The following is a 21,788-nucleotide window of genomic DNA, read 5'->3' on the forward strand; positions in this document are numbered from 1 at the left end:
TTTAGATTTTGCATTTCCAGATTAGGGATATTCAACTTGTGTATGCAAAAAGAACTCTTGATTTTGCTTTGTAAGCCAGCACTGCCTACTCATTTCTTATTTTAGTACCTTCAAAGATCATTGACTTGGCCTTTCAAGTCAGAAATCTGAGAATCATTCAAATTTATTTTTCCTACAGTATCTATATCTCAAGTGAAGCAGGAGACATCATAATTTCAGAACTTAAATCATACTACAGAGTTATAGTAACAAAAACGGCATGGTATTGGCAGCAAAATAGATGATGACCAATGGTACAGAATAGAAGACACAGAGATAAACCCACATAAATACAATTATCCCATTCTAGACAAAGGTACCATAAACATGCAGTGAAGAAAAGATAGCTTCTTCAAACATTGTGCTGGGAAAACTGGAAATCCATATGTAGCAAAATGAAATTAAACCCCTATCTCTCACACTGCACAAAACTCTGTATTTCATTAGTCAACAAATCTTGCCAACTCTTTTCCTAAATGTCCTTCAGTTTTATCCCTGCTGCCTTTGCTTTACTTCAGTGTCTCAATTTTTATTTCAGAAAGTTTTATATTTGGGCTGAGGATGTGGCTCAGTGGTAGAGCCTTTGCCTAGAATGTGTGAAGCCCTGGATTCAATACTCATCACCAGCTTCCTAATTACTTTTCTTGACCCTATGCTAACTCCTTTAATTTACTCTGCTCATTGTTCCTAGAATAATCCTTCCAAAAAGCAAATCCAAGCACATCAGTCATCCTAATAAGGTCTCATATGGTCCCTGATGCCTCCCACAGGTTGGAAAACTAAAGATCAAGCAGCCTGTGTTTAGTTTGGTATAAATATTTGTTAAGTAAATTTGAATTTGTTTATAGCAGTTAAAGAAGGAATATTTGGTTTATGAACCTATATTTCTAGTTCACTTGAAAAACTAAAGGTTTTGTAACAATTGACACAAATTGCCACAGAGCAACAACATGGAACAGAATACCACCTACTTCCTACAGATCAGGAATGTCTTGAGTGCAGTTCCCACACAGCACCCTCACTCACAGATCTCAGGGAGGACTAGATGGGTGTATAAGCCTTGTGCAGATGCTTTTGCCAGGCAACATTTTTGGATCCCATCATCCCTCCTGGCCTCACACTCTATCATGACATGTATTCATAGTTCTCTCTGCACTATGATCTCTAGTTTCCCTCCAGTTCCACACACTCTTTCCTCTATCTGATTGTTCTTGAGTACCTTTAAATTTCCCTCTCAACCATCCAAGATAGATCAGATCTTGATAAGCCCACAGCCTCACTTCCTCCCTTTTTAGTAAATTAGCAGAAAACTGGCTCAGCAGGTGTTGATTTGCTCAGAAAATGTGAATGATTCCAGCTGCTAGGCTTTAGAGTCCCTCTAATAATGTCACTTTCCTGTCCACTGTTGTATAGTCACAGCATGGTGTTTGTTCCTTTGACCCCCACAAATTTTCAGAGTTGCAGGTTTAGAACCTCTTTCAACTAGAATGCTGGCCATGACACATAAAGCCTACAATTGTCATAAGGTGTGAAACAACAAGAGAGTAGAAGATCACATGTGCTCTGTTTATCCTCTTATTGTTTTCCCCAATAAACCCTTTAAAAAACCTGCTCCATACAATGCTAGTTGTGTGTGTCCATGACCTCTTGTCACAAGGCCTTCACTTTCTTACTCAAGCTGACCTTGACTTATAAACTCTTCCTGACTTCTCCAGGAAGACTCAGATATTTGCTTCCCACGCTGCCCTGGGCACCTGACTCATTCTCTTAGAATTAGCCCTAATACTTAGAGGATCTATCAACACTTCATGTGCAAATTTATTACTCATCTTTCTAACACCACACCAGGCACATTAATTAGCTGAATAATTTCAGTGGAGTCACTCAAATAACTTTCTTGTAGTAGTTATCCATGACAGAAGGCAGTGATTCTTTCCATTTAACGTAGTAAGGTGTAAAATAAATAACATTAGGTTTAATTTTTTCTGTATTTCTTAGCATATTTCTTTTCATTCTTTATAGAACAAACTTGTGGAATTGTTCTGAAAACTGACTTGAACATGGTGCCCATGGTGCTCAGCATAGAGATGGTAGGTGCTCAGCCAAAAAGCACTATACCCAGGAGGCAGCCTTGCTTGAAAAGTTTTGGAACTGAACAAGATTCCAGTCCTGCAGCCAAAACAACAATGCACAGCACAAACTCTGGTTAGCAAATGAGCAAATCCTAGCTCTGCCCATTATTCTTGGGCATTGTGCTTCCTCTTCTTGCTCCCTGAAATCACTCCACTAGATGTCTGCCTGACTCCCTTTCTTCCCCAGAACTCTGTTCAGATGTCTTCTTATTGAGAAGCTTACTCTAAAGGAATCCAAGTGGAATGGCCCCCTGGCACTCTCTTTTCTCCTTGCCTTACCTTTGCTCTCCAGTTTATCACCATCTACGATTCTGCACATTAGCTCTCCTAGCTTCAGCATTAGCTCAATAGAGTAGGGACTTTGCCATCTCTCTTTGCTTCAGCATTTCCACCAGAATGTCTAGAAGAATGAATCTTGGCACATTTCCTCTTTCTCATTTATAAAGAAATGGGGTAGAAATAATGTACTTATGTCTTTTCAATGAAATGATATATGATTCCTTTCTCCCAGTTCTTTGCTCACTGACTACAATAATACACCTCCTTCTTTTATAAATAAGTTTAAATTCTATTTTGCAGGATAAAATTGATAAAGTTGGCCATAATGAAAATCCCTTCTTCCACAAGCTACTCTGAGCTGCATAAGCAGTACTAAGTGGTAATATATTTGTATCTTCATAAAATTCAGAAATTTTTTAGTTCTTATCTGAAAGCTCACCTGGACCAACTCATTTTACAGATATAGACTGGGGGGGGAAAGGGCGGGGGGCTAAGCAATTTAGTCAAGATCCCACACAAAGTGGCAAAACCAGGAAAAGCACAGCTGGCAGGATCCTAATCCATCCATCCCATTCCAGTAAACTCTGATCCCACTGTCATTTAAAAGGCAGGATTGAAATAGCTTCCCCTGACTCAGTCCATTCCTTTTTCTACTGTGGTAACCTGATGGCTCATCTGCTTGCTAAGGGCCATGCCCAGTATACCACTCACTCAGTAGAAATAGTTTTACTTTCAAGAAGAAAAATGTCTTCTGAAACTCAGGTGGAATTATTGGGGCAGGGAGAGCAAAACCACATTAGAGGTGATTTTAAAAGTCTAAGTTCTTCAGAAGTAATTCTCTATCATTTGTCCTCTGTTCTGCAAATTTGCTCCTATGGATTCATGGGACACATAACTCTTAACAAATCCAAGTCCTTGATCTTCCTAAGGCTGCCTGGACAGGTGCTTCAACAATTGTAAATTTTCAGAGTATTGAGATAGCTACTCAATTTAACCAATTGTAGCAACTGCTTTAATTGAGTACTCACTCTGGTTTGAAAGATTTTCATTCTACAGATGCTATTTAACTATTCTGTCTTCTGCTGGAAGTCAGCTCCAGATCACCCTAATGCACACGGGCAGTCAGAATTAATCAATGCTTCCCACTTACACCCACTTCAAGTCCAAAAAAGAATAAAGTTTTCTAGCTACAATCACCTTCATTGCAGAGGGCATCACTGCCCCCTGGTGGAAATACTAAAAACTATTACTGAGACACTTCCCCCACAAATCCTTCACAGGTAAGAACCTTCTGCGGCTTATCCAGAAAACACCAACTTCCTAGTGATCTCCAAATTGGAATGTCATGGGGTCCCAAATACCATGTTATAATCCTACTTCCTTTTCTACTCTCTAATCTCTCAACCCCTGGCTTACACTGCTTCAGCCATCTGTGATCACCCCTCATCAGATGCTCTCTGGAAGAGTGACACTGGAAAAACTGAAACATCCTCAGTTAATGTGCATGGACAGAACAGTGATCACTCTAGGGCAAGGCAAAATTTGTATTTATAAATTGAAATCATTACACAGCTGGGGTTTATGGAGAGCTCTAACTCATGTATCTACTAAAAATTGGCTTCAGTTGTAAACTTGACAAATTTGCAAATCACCTCTTAAATCCTCTCCACTTTTTGTTATCACCTAGGTCCTTCTCCTATTGAACAAGTTAATGAGTAAGGTGGGTGAGCCTCAGAATATATTATTTTACCCTTCCTGATGTAAGATGTAGGAAAAACAGTGTGACAGCAGCTGTGACAAAAGAAACCTTTCCCTCTGACTCAGGCCTTACTCCTTTGAGATCTTTTCTTTTCTAAACACATGGGTGCCCATCCTGGAAGATCATTAGCATCATCTGGAAAGTTGTTCTTGTTTTTAAATTCTTATTGTTAAGCACAAAATCCCAGATACTTACTGAATCAAGATTTCAGAGACCAGGGATTCTAATTGTTTTCACAAATAAGGCATGTCTCTAAGTAAGCTTTAAACTTTTTGAGAAGAGTATTTCTTTCATGTTTCTTACATAACTGATTTTGTGTCCGTCAGCTTTTTGTCACTGTGACAAAAACAACTCAGAGCAGGAAAAGTTTATATTGGCTCCAGTCCAGGGGCTTAGTCCACCATCTGCTGACTCTATTGCTCTGGGCACGAGGTGAGGCAGAACATCATGGCAGAAGGGAGTGGTGGAGGAGCACTGCTCCGCTCATGGTAGCCAGAAAGCAGAGAGAGCAAGGAGAAAGGGCTACAGAAAAAAATGGACCCTTCAAGGGCAGGCCCCCAGTAAAGGGACCCACCTCCTCCAGGCATGCCATACCTGTCTCCAGTTATCCCCCCCAGTAGGCCATTCAAATGGACATGGATTGATTAGTTACAGCTCTCATAAACTAATCACTTCAGCTGTGACTATTCCTGCATTAATATAGGAGCTTTTGAAGGACACCTCATCTCCAAACTATAACAGAGAGAAGATTCTTATGTTTGTCAATTGCCAGCAATTTCACTCACACATCATTATCTGTGGGCTATTGCCATGGATACCATATATATAATTAGGCCTCCATATTTATGGATATCACATATATTGATTCAACCAGCTGAAAATCAAAAATATTTAAAGAGTTGTGCCTGTACTGAACATCTAAAAACATTTTTCTTGTCATTATTCCCTACACCATACAGTGTGATTGTTTAATAGCATTTGCACTGTATTAGGTATAATAAATCTAAAGATGATTTAAAGTATTCAGGAGGATGTATGTAAACTATATATAAATATTATGCCATTTTATATGACTTGAATATCCTTGGATTTTTGTGTCCCTGACATGGCAGGAAGAACATGTTCTGGAACCAATCCCTTGGGGATCCTAAGGGATCACTGTATTATGGAAACAGAACAGGGTGCCTTTCCAACTGCCCTTGACACTACTTTCAGAGTGATATTTCTAGACACGAAATGGATCCTATTGCCAGCAGAATAAAATCTTTTGATGGATATCAGGCATGAGGTAAAATTTCTTGTTCATTACCATAACAAGCAAAACTTGTCATGTGCAACCGTGACCAACAACTTACAATTCCCCTGAACACTGCACCATTTCAAGCCTCTTGGCCTGAATTCAAAGCACTGCTTCAACTGCACTTTCCCCATCTCTACTCCTTTCTGCAGGACAAACACTTATGTTTCAAGACTCTTTTATAAAGCATTTCCCTGCATTGTTCCTCTTACCAGGTAGGGCTGACCACAGTACCTATATTACTGCGCTCTAAGTATTTGCTTGTGGACTCTGCTTTGGTAAATTACAACTATCCTGAACGTAAGAGAATTATGTTGAGCCATGTTTATATCTGGAACAAACTATTGTTGAATGATTGAATGGGTAGAAATACCTAATATATACACAGTTTCAGCTTTGACCCAGTTTATCATTTCTGCATCCCCAAACTGATAAAAATAAATAAATAAATAAGCCCCATATAAAGTAACACAATTAAAGAGATCTGAATTTTAAAAAAAATTAGCACCCAAGAACCCCTCCTCAGGTGGAAGGTGAAATGAGTAGCTTCAGCTGATGAGCAAAATGTGGGAGTAATCACACAGCTGGGAGTAATCAGCCTGAATGGAAGGAATTATTCCCTGGGGGTGGACACTACCACCATGTTCCCACATTTCATGAGACTTGATTCAGTCTAAGCCATAATGTATATTTTAATCATGGTAATTAACAAATCATAAGTAAATCACTTTACTTGTATAATTATATCTTATAATTATCATATAGCTTTATGATGGATAAATCATACTTCTCTAATACAAACCCATACTTCTCTAATATAAAACTCTTAAGAAAATAAATGTTTGTGAGCATTCAATTTAGCATTAAATAGTAATAAAATATTTCCAGATCCCTAAATACATGGAAATGTAATACATCTATACTAACAAAAATGCATGTATGTAAAAATCATTACATAGGTAAATTTAGTTTTTAGTGCTTTAGACTGATAATCTGGCAATGTAGTATATGGAAATGATTGAAAAGTGGATCAAGAAAAGTTTTCACAGCCCCCTTCTCTCTGTGTAATAGAAAGTTGGCAAAGGAAAATTCAAACTAAATGAATTAGCAGGGGGAAAAAAAAGCAGATATTATCTTTCATCCACATCTGAAATAGTTTTCTGGTCTTTCTTTTCCAGCATAACTTCTGCAGTAAATCAAATAATTTCCTCCTTCTTCAGTACAACCAGATCTAAATTTCAGATAACAAAAAAAAAGGAAAAGTAGAAATAGGGAAGAAGGAATAAAATAAATTTGAATTATAAAGCCATCCTTCTCATTAAAAAACAACCACCACCACCTACTCCATATTAAGCACATTCTCTGTCAATCTTTATGGCCACCTGTGAGGTAGGGACCTTTGTAGGAAGTGAGACTTTGTAAAGAAGTAAGACTTTTTAGGTCTCCAGAGAGTCACTGGCTAATTACTTCAATGTTCTGAGTCAGATCCAATTTCCCCTAATTTTATCAAGTTCCTCATTTCAAAAAAGTAGGAAGTTTCATCTCTCATCTCATTAGGTTGGTTTCTGAGAGAATATCCCATAAAAGAATCCCCAATTCTGAGTTCTTAACTAAGGAATCATGCCCTGAAAATCATTGAGGATTACCACTCTTTTTACAACTGTGCTGCCCAGGAGAGGAGCGTTTAGCCTATATGTCTAAACTACTGCCTGATAGGAACAATCGCCCAACACTCACACAAGAAAAGCATGATCTGAATAGGCCTATTCAATCTTAAAGAAACTGAACCAGCAATTAATTAATAACCTTTCAAAGCAAAAAACACCAGGCCTAAAAGGGTTCACTGGTGAATTCTACCAAACATTTAAGGATGAAATGGTACAAATGCTGTGGTGCTTGCAGCTTTTTCCTTAGGTCTGCATACATGTTTAATGTTTCTCTTTAATTGTGGGAAATTAACTGTAAAATATACGTGTAAACCAATACTTCATTTTTATACTGTCTATTCCCTTAGTTGTCTTTGTTGTTTTAGTGAATCTTAAAAAGGGGAATAAGGAAGTCTCTTTTCATGATGCTTCATCTTGTGGTGATCATGCCCTTGATTTTAAACATCTTCAACATCTCATTGACTCTTCTTGATGAAGTAGAAGAAAGTAATTCTTTTGAAGTTGTTCCCATATTCATTAATAATGTCTACCACAGAAGACAATGCTAATTCTTTCATTCCTTATGATTTGGCTTATCATATTTTGCGATTATTTGTGCAATTCTTTTGAACCACAATTATCCCCTTTTGATCAAATTTCTTTTCAATGACAGGATTACAATGTTTAAACTTTTTCTTTAAACAGAAGTATGAAAACTCTTCCAACTTATTGGCATGCTTCTTTGTAAAATATTTAATTAATGTTGACATTTTCATTACTTCAATTTTAAAAATCTCACTTGCAGGTTAAGCTAACACTGGTGATTACTGGTTTGTGAGAAAAGGTATGAAGACCAATTTCAAATATTTAACTGAGTAGTGTCAACCTTCTTCTTCATTTTTGACATTTTTAACCTGTGCTCTTGTAAAACTCTTGATTTCCCTGAAAGCATCTTATGCCCCAACACCAGGAGGAAACCCATTTTTTTTCTTATGTGAAGGAAAGACAAATAGCTCTTCTCTGTCATGGAATCTTCTCTGCATTTGGTGATCATAACTTCGATCATGCGGGGGCTCAGACCCAGGAAACAGATTTAGGGTTTCAGCAAGTAGAAGATATAAGATGCAGTTAGGATAGTAGACATACATGCTTTATTCGGAGGTGGTAACAACCTCCAGCTTCAGCTCTAGGCCCCAACAAGTTCTATTTAGCCCCTATTTGCCCTCATTTAGTCCCAGAGTCTTTTCAATAGGCCCTTTTTATATGCAGACCAAATAAAGAAGGCACACTGCCAATAGGTTACATCTATGGGCACAGGCGCACAGGAAAGAAAAATTTTGAGCTGACATTACTTAAAGATTAATGTCAATTTAATGTTAAGTAATGGAGAGCAAAGGGTTAACTACCAAGATGGTTTTTACTAGCACCACTGTTCACATTAGAAAAACTAGGTTTCTGAATACACGTTTTACTTCCATATGCTAAAAATTTGTCATTGTATTTTTTTTCTTTTTTATTTGTTATATTAATGCACTCACACAATAAAATAGTATCATTTGATTGATTTCATTCCCCAATTCCTCCTCCCCTTCCTCCCCCTGTTTCCCTTCTTCTATTCTACTGGTGTCCCTTCTTTTGTTTTTTTTTGTTTTTTTTTTTTTTTTGTAATTTGTTATACATGACAGTAGAATGCATTGTTGACACATTGTACACAAATGGAGCACAACTTCTCATTCCTCTGGCTGTACATGGTGCAGAGTCTGTCATTGTATTTTTATACCTTTAAAACAATATGATTTATTGCCATCTGTCTAGAACATGTAGCAAATACACAAATTACAAGATCTCAAAACAAGTGATATCATCCTGGGGTTAAACACTGAAGGAGGACCCTGAAGACTTGGGATCTTCCATATGTTTGGGTTGTGTGGTGTTTGATAGATGTACTCCCTTTCTGAGAAAACATTTTCTATAATATATTGATATAAATCATTAACTACATGGAACTACATGGATGTATGCCACATTAGACTGCTTTTTTTTTTTTTTTAACAAAAAGATCTTAAAATTTAGTGGCTCTCAAAGAATAGACTTTTCTCTCTCCATAATCTAGAACGTGTTTTTGTGTGGTCTCAAAGGTAAGAATGCTTTCTATATATCAAAAAATTGTATAAACAAGAACAGTAGGTTGCCTCTAAAACCTAAGATAATTATTATTTGGCCCTTTACATGGAAAACAAAACAAAACAAAACAAAAAAAAAACTGCTGACCTTCTGCATGTGATTTCTCTGAGGCAGGGGGAAATTTCTGTTCCAACAGATCACATGAAGACTCCATGTTCACCTTCACCTGTGGTCATCTTCATGAGCACCCTCAGGGTTGACTCTTCACTCCACTTCCTTTTCTCTTTTCTCCTTAGTATGCAGGGAAAGAGAGCGTGAAGGTCAAGCACTTCTTAAAAAAAAAAAAGATAGGACCAGAAGGTTCATATATTACTTCAACCTAAATCACACAGCCAGAGAACAAACAATACCACATGACCCTGGTTCACCATAAGATCAGGTGAGATGCTCTGACCCAGCATCATGTGTTCACCTAAAATCCTCAGGCTTCTATTACTAGAAGGACATCAGGGAGGATGGGTAGAAGGGGACTTAGAAGTCTCTGCCACATACACTACAGAATTCTCCTGATTCCTAGGTTAGTGCTGAATCTCCCACATGGTTAACAGTCTCCCACCTCTCCCTGCCCCAGGAATCAAGATCACTCACATGCATAGTTCTGCTCACTCTTAGGAAGTTCTTTTCCTCTGTGGGGATTACCCATCAACAACCAACAGATAGGAAAAGGCAGCCTGGGGGAAAGGAGGTGGGAACAGGCAGAGATGAATGCCCATGAGATAGAAGCGGGTATTTTAGGATCCAAAGTTAATGGCCAAAGTAGCTGAAAATGACACTGGTAAGTTCCTCAGCAACTCCCCGTCTTTCCTGAGAAGGCTTGTGGAAGAGAATTCCAGCTACCTACCTCTTACAGAAACTCCCAATTATAAAAATGAAAGCCCAATCAGAGCTTAATAATCAACTCTAGTAAGATTCCTGGGACCTGCAGGTAAATCTGGTTCTAAGTGAAATCAGGTTTCCCATCACTCCATTTTTATTTGATTGATATTTTTCAGTGATAGTGTCAAATGGTTGCAGTGGATGAAGAAGCATGAAAATATATTTCTGATAATCTCTACTTATATTTTACAGAGTAAAACAACAAGTAAGCTCTTGGACAGGCTTTCAGTTTGCCAGGGAGAGCAGAACTATGCATGTTTTCAGGGGAAAGCAAAAAATGCTCCACTGTCCTAGGAGGGTATTCTAAATCTTCCAGGCCTAAAAGAACTTGAGGCAGAGAGTTAATACCTACAGACCAGGAGACAAGGGAGAGCAGAGGGATTTCACAGGCTATCAAAAGAAGACTGACATTTTGTTTTAAAGTCCAGGCTTACCAGAGCAGAGTGTTGTCCCCCACCAGGAGCCTGCCCTGGCAACCCAGGTAAGCAGAACCATGAGCAGGCAGAGAAAAATAAGAACACCTTACCTAAGGAGAACCAAGCAACTGTAGAAAGACAAACCAAACTAATTAGGAAGGACTCTGGAAAAAAAAAAGAACTGTCAGAGGAGAGAGAAGACAACTTTAATGAATAATAATAGCATTTAAGAACATCTCTTTCTAACATAATAAGACTTCAGGAAACTAAAAAGCATTGTTTTACAGTGAAAACAACTACGTAGATTAATTAGAAAAGAGAAAAAGTAAATGGAAGAAATATTTTAAAACACAATTTGCAAATAAAAAGAGATAGTGTATCTTTTAAAATTTAATTGCAAATATGGAAACTACTGCAACTGATACAAGCAGAAAGGAATTTACTATAGGGAAATGCATCCATCCAGACTGTTTGGACAAGAGGAGCAGCTGCTAGCTAGTCTGACCCCCAGAACCAGCTCAGCAAGTTACTGCCTCTACCACAATCAGGATGATGGGAACTAGGGAGCCACTGCCTGCCTTTTGACTTCAAGATTACCATGCCAGCTTCGTGCCAAGAAAAAAGTACCTTATACTCTGCCAACTCCCACTGCCAGTAGCCAGCCACTGGGATTGTCGTTGCTGCCACTGGGAAAACAAATGCCTTAGCCACTGTGCTGCAGAAACTGATTCCTCCTGGTCCCACCTTTTGCCCACATGGTGGGAGCCAGGCTAATGAGACACAGGTAAAAATCTGAGAAATATGGTCTGTGCTTTTCCTATGTCTAACACACACCAAAGCCTACTAGATGGGGTCTAGAATCCTTATCTACTATGTATTGCATAGTGGACATCAGTCATTATCTTTGTCTGTCTGGAAGAATCCCACATAATATAACTATTGTATTTTATCAATTCTAGAAGGCAGACCATCTCTCATAATTGAAAAAAATCCCTGAAATTGGGTGCTTCTGATCATCAGTGACATCTTAGATTCTTCCCATGTTAGGGGTTACCTCTTCAAACAAAGGAGAGAGTAAATGCTCAATAAACATTGACTAGTACAATTATTATTTTCATCGAGAGAGAAACGAGAGAGGAAACATTAATGGCACCTATGACATTTTAAAATTGAGCATCTCAATATAGTTGGAAACTAGAAAGACAGATAATTCCTATTTTCCTATGATGATGCTCATATATAGTCATATATTTCATATCTGTAATTTAAAATTCCAAAATCCCAACTATTCACATCTGTGCAGTAGTTAGCAGATCAAATCTTCAACAACTATGCAAGACAACAACCTATTCTAAGGCCAAAAACAATTTGAAATGATTTTGAGCTAAAGTGTAGGAAGTGCTTGGGAAAAATAACAAGTAGCATAGAGGGACTTATTACATGTTGATGACTTTAAATTTTTATGAAAGACTCCACAGCAGCTGTGAATTCAATAAATGTGGTCATGTGGAGGTATTGCTGAATTGCTATACAAAATCTTGTCATTACTCTTTAACTATGATGTGAGATTTTGGACTTAACAGAAAAAATATACCTTTGCAAAAAAAAAAAAAAAAAAAAAAAAAAGAAGAGGCTATTCAGCACACATGGGGACATCTAGCACACATTTAATACACAGGAAGGGCTACCTGAATTTAAGTTTTGTAGGCATTGTTTTACTGTTTTAAAGATTTATTTTAACCTTTCTGAATGGGATCTTTATGGGTTAACATTATGTTTCAATATGTAAATTCTTAAAGAAGTTCAACTCTTTCTCATGTTCTTTTGAATTACTTGAATCAGATCCACTAGCTGAGCTTCCATTTTCAAAGGCTTTGTATTTTGCATAAGCAAACACAGAGTTTTAGGGCCTCTGACTGGACTCACAGACAGAAATAGATGCATCCTGGACTTCCTAATATTGTAAATACTGTTTTTGTTATGTCTCTACACCCAAAGACCAAATGTCATCTTGGTCTTGCTCTTTTACATTTCCAATACCTAGCCCTTTAGATGCTTAATAAACATCTACTAAATAAATTAATTGCAAGATTACTGAATTACTGATTAATAGTTCTATGGAAAGAAACACTCCAAGAAACTTAAAATTCAATACAGTCTTAACACTCTCAACTTCTGGCACAGTACCTTTCTTTAAGGAAGGAGGCAAAATTACAAAGTAGCTGTTTTGTTTTTTTCTTTTAAAATTAAAAAAAAATGTTTGAAACATAACACACATATATAGAAAAAGAGAAATATATGTACAGTGAAACATGAACATATTAAATGAGCACTTAAGTAACATTTAGGAGCCAAATAAAAAATAAGACTGCCAGGCACACAGAAGTACTTTCCACACCACCTCTAGCTGCCCAGCTCACCTGTGTGACACCTGCCAGTCATCATCCACTCCTTCTCCTCTCTAGGTAACCTAGGTCACCACTATCCTAACATTTATGGGAATTATTTTCATTTATTTTATCATCTATGTTTAAATCTCTAAATTATATCATTTGATTTAATTCCTTTAAATAGAGTTTCCATGGTTCATCAAGATGAGACTTAAGTTTAAACTTTTCAGGAATACTTCATGTCTCGTGAGCAATGAAATGAATTGCTAGACACAAAACAGCTTTACAAACACTGGTCATTTTCTTATAATTATAAAAAGAACAATAGAATAAAGATAATTCAGAGCAACATGTTTATTTAAGCACTAGCTAAGCTTTCATTTACAAGCAAATGTTTTCAGGGAAAAATCACTTAAGACAATATTTTCAAGTGTTACATCATCTACACAAAAATTAAACTTGCAGAATTTACAAATTAATATTCTGAGCACACAGATAAATTATACATCCTTTTGCAAAATCCCATCTACAGCATTTAAAAATTCACACAGGCACAATACAACATCATGTATTTTTACAATCTACCTATTTGCATAGCTTTTCCCACCATAAATGATAATAGTTCTCATCAATAGCTACTAAGGTATGCCAACATAGTGTATTTAAAATATATTTAGCAGCATATAAAAATTAGATAAAAGGGGAAAGGAAATACTACTATTAAATAAAAAAGAAAGTAAAAGGTGATAATAGAAACAACTCCATAGGAAAATAGATCAAAATATCTTTCTGTTAGCACATCAAAAGTGTATACCATTACAGAATGTATGCACAGCACTAATAAAACAATTTAACAGTGTCTTAGTCCTGAGCACAGAATAACTGCAAAACTTTGGTCAATACAAGTGAATGCAAACATTTAACACAAATTATTAAACAATCTTTGTTAGTAGATTAAAGTCAATTTCACTTTATGGGAAATCATCAATAATATTTTCCTTGTATTTTTTTCAATTACATTAAATGAGCATTGAAATTTGGGAACCCTCTATAGACTGATATGAATATCTGACAAGCGGACCACAGTTTGACTAACATTTCCAGTATGTTTAAGAATGTAAATCATGTGAACAGGCTATATGAATGAGTGAGCAGGGAGGTGCATTGTATTCTGTGTGTGTTTTATGACTGTCACAAAAGCAGACATCTTGTAATTCAAATAATTTGAAGGTTGTCTTTTTATAGCTAGGCAAAAATCTAGCCACAATAAAAGTGCGAATCAAGCCATATATCAATTGTAGAATACATACATATTGGTAGATAGTAAAATTAAGCACACAGGATAGTACACATTTTTCAAGAATATCATTAATATTTAGTAAATGGATTCAGATATATTTTCCAGTTAATTCCATTCATAAGTTTATGTCTAATAAATGCAGGACACTTCCATAAAGAACATATGGGATATTATCACAGTATTCAGTTTGTGACTTATCTTCATTCATGTTTAATTACTGGCAAAATCTTCCCCCATATCTCCTGTGTCAGAGATCTGACCATCTTGCAAATTGCGAGCCTTCCAAATTCTCACAGTTCGGTCACTACAAAACAATAAATGGACATGATGAACAGAAACAGAAAGGTAAAGACATAGCTGTTAGACTTACTTATTATGGAAACGTTTTCTAGATGGCCTTTGATAAATGCAAATAAAAATATACATTGTCTTAGAAGAGTAGCAAACATATATCCACAATAATGATAATGATAATAGATAATGATACTAACTCATCTTATCAAGGGCTGACTATATGCCAGGCATGGTCACTAAGAGCCTTTACATACATTAATGTCTTTAATTTCCTTTAATTACCACTAGAAATAGATACTACTGCAATATTTTTATTTTATTTTATTTTTGAGAAAAGGTCTTGCTATGTTGCTCAGGCTGGCCTGAATTCCTGAGCTCAAGATATGCTCCTGCTTCAGTCTCCCAAGTAGCTGGGACTGGGATATACTTTTATTGAGTAAATTGTGGCCCAGATCACAAAATAAGTGGGAGATGTGATCTGAATTCAGGCAGTCTGGCTCCAAAGCCCATCTCTTAACACTAGATCTGAACTCATCATTTTAGAAAACATGTGATATGAAGTAGGGTCAAAAGTCTTCAGGCAAAGACGCCCAGCGTAAGGGCACAGTGAGGTTTCTGGTGGGCAGGAGCCAGGAAAGGTTTCCAGGGAGCTGGTGAATCTAGGAACAAGCAGGGAAAGCTACCTTTGGGTGAAATCAGCAAATAGGCCCACAGAAAGAGCAAGAGGCTATTGAGAAGTGGACAAATACTCCACCTAGCACAGAGTGTGGAAGATTAAAAGTATTTTTCTGATGCCCCATAAGTAGATGTGATTATTATGTATCAATTGGAAATGAAGAATACAAATTTTTTAAAGAAGAAAAAAATGTGTCTAAGCGTATTTGCTTCTATTAACCCAGCATGTGGACATTGGGGCCAGTCATTTGATAGTTACATTTCTTAACATCTCTCATGGCTTAAAAAGAAAATGTGTCTTTTCCTGATAAACCCAAAATCAAAGGGAAAGTTCCATGGAATTTTATAGCTAAAAGGTACTTCAGAGATTTTGTAACCCATTCCAGGGAAAGGGGGGGGGGTATAGTGATATGCCCAGTATACCAGTAAAAGGCAAAGATTCATAAGAGAACAAAGTTTGCTGGAATTTCATAAGCATCCCACACAATACACATACATTGGTAACAGCAGTAGGACCTGTGTATTTATCTATCCATTCAGCCATTCCACTTATTGATTCACCCATTTGCTCAGCAAATATTTTTTGAGAACCTATGTGCCAGACACGCTGTTCCAGATGCTTCGGATACAGCTTAAAAACAACAATAACAACAACAACAAAAACAAAACTAAAAAAGCCTCTGCCTTTGTAAACCACACATTTTAACAAGAGGAGACTCACAGTAAACCACAATGTATAACAGATACAATTAGTAATGAGGGCTATAGAAAAAGAAAAGGCAGGGCATGCCAAGGGGGATCCTGTGCACTAGGCTACAAGAGAAAGAACAATGTGAAATAAAGTGGAAAAAGTCAGGATCTCTGAGGGGAAAACATCTAGGCAGAGGGAGGGACAGGGGCATATGCCCCCAGGCAGCAGTGAGACTGGCAGGTTCAAGAACCAACAAAGAGGCTATTGGGGTTGCAGGATAAAGAATAAGTGGGAGGGTAGCAGAAGGCAAGGCAAGGGAGTTAACAGATGTTCAGAGGACCAGGCCAACTCAAGCGAAATGGAGGATCACTGCAGGCTTCTGAGCAGAGAAGGAGCACACTCTGACTCCTAAGCTAAAGGGCAAAACAACAGAACCTTACGAGAGATTGGATTTGGAGTGCAAAAAAAACAGAAGGAATGAACAGTTCTGACCTGAGCAAATGAAACAAAGAAGCCACCAGCTGAAAATGCTGTGGGATGAGCACATGTTTGTAGGGAAGATCAGAAGTTCCATTTTGAATGTTAAATTTAAGATGATGGAGCCACCACAATTAGTTATGACATTAATTTACATCAGGTCAACCTTTCTACCATAAACAAAGAGAAAACTTTACAAAATATATGGAAGGAATGTTTTCAGATACTGAGTGTAGCAGCATAGGACTCAGACCCCCCACTCTGAGACAACTTTGAAAAACCAAATCTGAGAATCATTGGGATAGAAGAGAACATCAAGATGCAAACTAAAGACATAAAGAACATTTTCAGTGAGATAATTACAAAAAAGTTTTCTACATCAGAAATGATAAATCTATATATAGGAGACTTTCAAGACCCCAAATATACCTACTCACATAAAAAGTTCACCAAGACATATCATAAACAAAATGCTTAACATAGAAAATAAGAAAAGAATATTAAAAGCCACAAGAGACAAACATCAGGTCACATTTAAAAGGAAACCAATAAGGTTTATCAGCTCAGACCCTAATATCAAAGAGGCCTTGGAATGAGACATTCCAAGCCTTAAAAGAAAATAACTGTCAGCCAAGGTTACTATAACCATCAAAACTCGATTTCAAATTCAAGGTGGAAATAAAAAATTTCTATGACAAGAATAAACCAAAAGAATTCATGAGCACTAAGTCAGCACTAAAAAGACTACTCAATGATAAATGGCACACCGAGGAAATAAAAACAATACCCAAAGGTCCCAAACAAAGTTCAATAGAAGAATAATTCACTAAATGAGAATCAAGACAGGATAAGATATAGCAAAAAAATCAAAATGGCAGAAAATCACAAACACATATTCATACTAATGCTGAATGTTAATAATCTCAACTCCCCCAATTAAATACACAGATTAGCAGAATGAATTAAAAAACAAAATCCAACAACATGCTGTTTATAAGAGTCAACTTATAGGGAAAGACATCCACAGACTGAAGTGAAAGGATGGAAAATAATATTCCATACATATGGTCCAAGAAAACAAACAGGAATAGCTATTTTCATATCTGACAAAATAATAGAAACCACATAAACACATGGAGATTGAATAATACTCTATTAAATGAAGAATGGATCAAATAAGAAATGAGAATAGAAATCAAGAAATTCTTAGAAATAAATGAGAGGAGAGATAAAACATATCAAAATCTTTGGGATAGCATGAAAGCAGTTCTAAGAGGAAAATTTATAGCATGAAATGCATATTTCACAAAATTAGAGAGATCCCAAATAAATAAGCTTATGCTTCACTTCAAGGCCTTAGAAAAAGAAGAACAAACTAATCTCCAAGCCCATAGAAAGCAGGAAATCATTCGGATCAGAGCCAAAATCAATGAAATTGAGAATAAAAAAAAAAATAATACACAACATCAATGCAAAAGAGAGTTGGTTCTTTGAAAAGATAAATGAAAGAAAGAGTGAGAAGACACAAATCTCCACAGATTCTTCTGAAATTCAGAGGATTATAAAATCTATTCTGAGCTGAAACTGTATAAGTGCTGAAGAAAACATAGGTACTGGCACCAACTTCCTTAACAAGACCCAAAAAGCACAAGAAATAAATCAAGTGATTTTATTTTATTAAGTTTATTTGGCATCTCAATAAGTGAGATGCCATCAAACTGAAAACCTTCTCCACAGCAAAGGAAATGATTAAAGTGTGAAGAGAGAGCCTACAGAATGAGAGAACATACTGGGCAGCTATTCCTCCGAAAGGGGATTGATATCCAGAATATACAAAGAACTCAAAAAACTTAACTCATAAAAATCTAATCAATAAATGAGAAAAAAAAAACTAAACAGAAACTTCTCAAAAAAAAAAAAGAAGCACAAATGTCCAACAAATATATGAAAAAAATGTTCAACAATCTCTAGCAATCGGGAAAATGCAAATCAAAACTGCAATACGAGTTTCTCTCACTCCAGTCAAAATGTCAATGATCAAGAAAACAAACAAAATAAAATGCTGGAGAGGTTGCTGGGGAAAAGGTACACTTGCAAACTGTTGGTGAGATTACAGACTAGTACAATCACTCTGGAAACCAGTATAGAGATTCCTCAAAAAACTAGGGATGGAGCCTCCATATGACCCAGTTGTCCCACTCCTTGGTATTTTCCCAAAACATCTAACACAGCATACTACAGAGATACGGCCACATCAATGTTTACAGCAATGCAATTCACAATAGCTAAATTATGAAATCAACCTAGATGCCCATCAACAGATGAGTGGATTAACAAATTGTAGTATATGTGTGTGCATATATGTATGTATGTATGTATGTATACACACACACACACACACACACACACACACACGTATAATGCGATTCTACTCAGCCATAAAAAAATATGAAATTATGGCATTTACAAGTAAGTGGATGGAAATGGAGAACCTCATACTAAGTGAAAGTAGCCAAACTCAGAAACTCAACAGATTTTTTTTTCTCATATGTGGAAGCTAGAATAAAACAAAGGAAAGTTGGAGTGATGGATAGGATAACATAAAGAACCAATCAAATATAAATTAGTAGAAAAGCAAAAGGAAGTCTAAGAGTAGAGGAAGGAGAATGGGAAAGGGGAGGGAGGATGGGAAGAAAAGCAGAGGAGGGATCATTAACTGAAACCCATTTCCATGCATGTGTGAGTTTGTCAGAATGAATCCAATTACTATGTATAACTATAAGCTCTAATAAAAAGTAAAAATAAAATAAAACAAGCCTTTTGTGCTGGAGATGCACCTCAGTGGTAGAGCACTTGACTAGCATGCCTGAGGTCCTGGGTTCAATCCCCAAACAACACCACCAAAAAAAAAAAAAAGTGGGGGACTTTTGATTTTATTAGCTATATTCTTGATTTTGAAAACGTATAAGTACAATTGCATCTGATGTGTCTTGCTTAAACTGAAAAAAAAGTTTAGCTCTTGAAAATGAGATCATATAATAAAAGAGAGGTAGGAATATTTATATCATATGTCAGCCCCTAGGATTCAGTCATAACACAATGCTTAGTCTTGTATTGAGTATCCCACAACTTGGAGTATATCATTTTCAGTAAATTATCAAGGACATAAGTTTCCAAGGAAATAGCAAAAGTAGACACTCTTAAGAACATAGCATATTTTACAAACATCAGTGAAGCATCAAAGGTCATCACCTTAGCAAAACAAAATAAATTGGCTTTGACGTTCCTTAAATATGAAAATAAATAGATCCAAATGAAGAGAAAGATTCAATAGAAACAGCCTAACTAATAAGAAATGGCACAGAAATAAAGTAGAGGTTTCAAAATTAAATCAGGGTATTCATGCATTTGGGATAGACTGAATCAAGGTGATGTTCAAATTAAATTAACATAGCCATGCACAAATGAGACAGGGAGATTTTCTAAGATAGATATTCATGAAAAAATACATTATCTTTGAATGAGACCAATATCTCACATTATAATACATGCTTTCCTTTCCAAAGAACTCATATACTGAGTATGTCATTTTTAGGGTCATAACATCTTTTCTCTATCTCATTCAAACATCTTCTTAAATGTCACTTTCACTGACCACTCTATTTTGTAACCTTCCCCTGCCTTAGTTTTCACCATTGCACTTCTTACCATCTAACATATTTTGACTTGTTTAATTTTTGTTTTTTATCATTAGGATGGAAACTAGAGTTTGTATGTATTTTGTTCACTGATGTATTCCCAAGAGACTAGAACAGTGCCAGGCACATAGGAGATTCACTGTGAACAAATGAACAAACAAATGAACCCATCAATCTAGTCATCCATAAAAGGGAGGGAGCAGATTGTATTACTATATTTTTTTTACTTTAAAGAGAGAAGAATCACATAGAAATTTTTGAAAAATAATTTGTTCTAAATATGAAGGATGGCAAATTTGTTGCCTCTCTGAAAATGAAAATCTTTAAGATCACTTGTCTATAAATTTATTTTTAGAAATTAAAATCACCAATAAAATATCTTGCAGCAGACCTGCTATTATAAACAGAGTGTTAGTACAGGACTGACATTACTGTTTTATAACTTAGGAGCCTCAATTCATTGATCTCAGTGTACACCAAAAAATATAAAATAGGTATCTTAAAACAGACATTAGTATGGCTGTAATAAAAGAAGGTTCTCATGTTAGATATTCATAACTTTTAATATTTATTAAATCTGAACACAAGCAACCAATAAAGAGCAAAAGCACGTGGGATAAACTTACTCAGCTGCAGTAAAAATGTGGGTAGAATTAACACATATGGCATTGATGGGACTATCATGACCCTTCATCTCTCCAACTGGCACAAAAGTATCCATGTTCCAGAGCTTCAAAATGCCCCCTCTGCAGCCACTGAGCAAAAGTGGGTGGCCTGGCACCACTCCCAGGGCACAGACCCAATCCTTATGAGCATTAGGAACTTGCTGAAAGGAAAAAGAGAAATAAGGAGCTTAAGGGGCCCCTTCCAAACTGACATTTTCATACCAAGATAAGTTATACTTTTATTAATAAAACTCGATATTTACAATGCTAAGTGGTGTGAAAATTATAAAAGTTCATTTTCTAGGTATTCACTGAGTGATGTAAAGAAATGAATCTGTAATTTGCTCCCAAATTTGCTCACTAATCTCCATAATTATTATCAGTATTGAAGACTTATAATGTTAATAATCTGTTGATTCTAAAAAAAAAAAAAAAACTCAGAATGCTTACAGGATTTTTCAAAATCACATCCTTCTCATGAGCAGTAAGTATCTCTTCTTTCTCCAAATTTATTATGTATCTAATAAAATGAGCTTGAAACCTACAATATCATATGTAGATTACAAGACCTACTTCATAAAAACATTGGTTCAAACCTTGGGTGGAGAATGTAGAGGCCTCAAGTTTTTAGCTGAAGATCATATGCAATCTACATATTTCATAATGAATAAATAACACTTACAAAACAAGACTATATAGCCACAGTCTATGCATAAATATATTTATATGCACAATATGAAAATCAGAACCATGAATGTATATCTATAAAAGAAAAGCTTCTAATGCAGTATGTGCATCTGTTGTCAAGTTTTTCTATTAATATTCATGCTACTTGTTCTTTTTGTCTTCATCTGCTGGTTGCAAGCAAGAAAGTGCTAGCAACTGTAATGCATACGTATGTGTGTGCGTGAGCATATATATGGCATAAATATGTAAGGAAAAGCCTGAAATTGTAAACAACTTCATCTAG

General features: G+C 36.2%; 1 protein-coding gene across 11 annotated transcripts in view; it reads right to left on the reverse strand.

Moving 5' to 3' along the window:
• Nucleotides 1-13,363: 13,363 nt before the first annotated feature.
• KIF21A (kinesin family member 21A) overlaps nt 13,364-21,788 on the reverse strand; it is a 146,631-nt gene continuing 138,206 nt past the window's right edge. For all 11 annotated transcript variants that reach the window (XM_081310709.1, XM_081310713.1, XM_081310712.1 and 8 more), the window contains 2 exons: nt 20,780-20,979; nt 13,364-14,622 (listed from right to left, as the gene is read on the reverse strand). In XM_081310709.1, coding sequence (XP_081166835.1) covers nt 14,529-14,622; nt 20,780-20,979 — 294 coding nt within the window. In that variant the 3' untranslated portion in view covers nt 13,364-14,528. The remainder of the gene's footprint in view (nt 14,623-20,779; nt 20,980-21,788) is intronic.

The sequence above is a fragment of the Spermophilus citellus genome (assembly GCF_964194105.1).
Source record: "Spermophilus citellus genome assembly, chromosome: 10".
Lineage (NCBI taxonomy): Eukaryota > Metazoa > Chordata > Mammalia > Rodentia > Sciuridae > Spermophilus > Spermophilus citellus.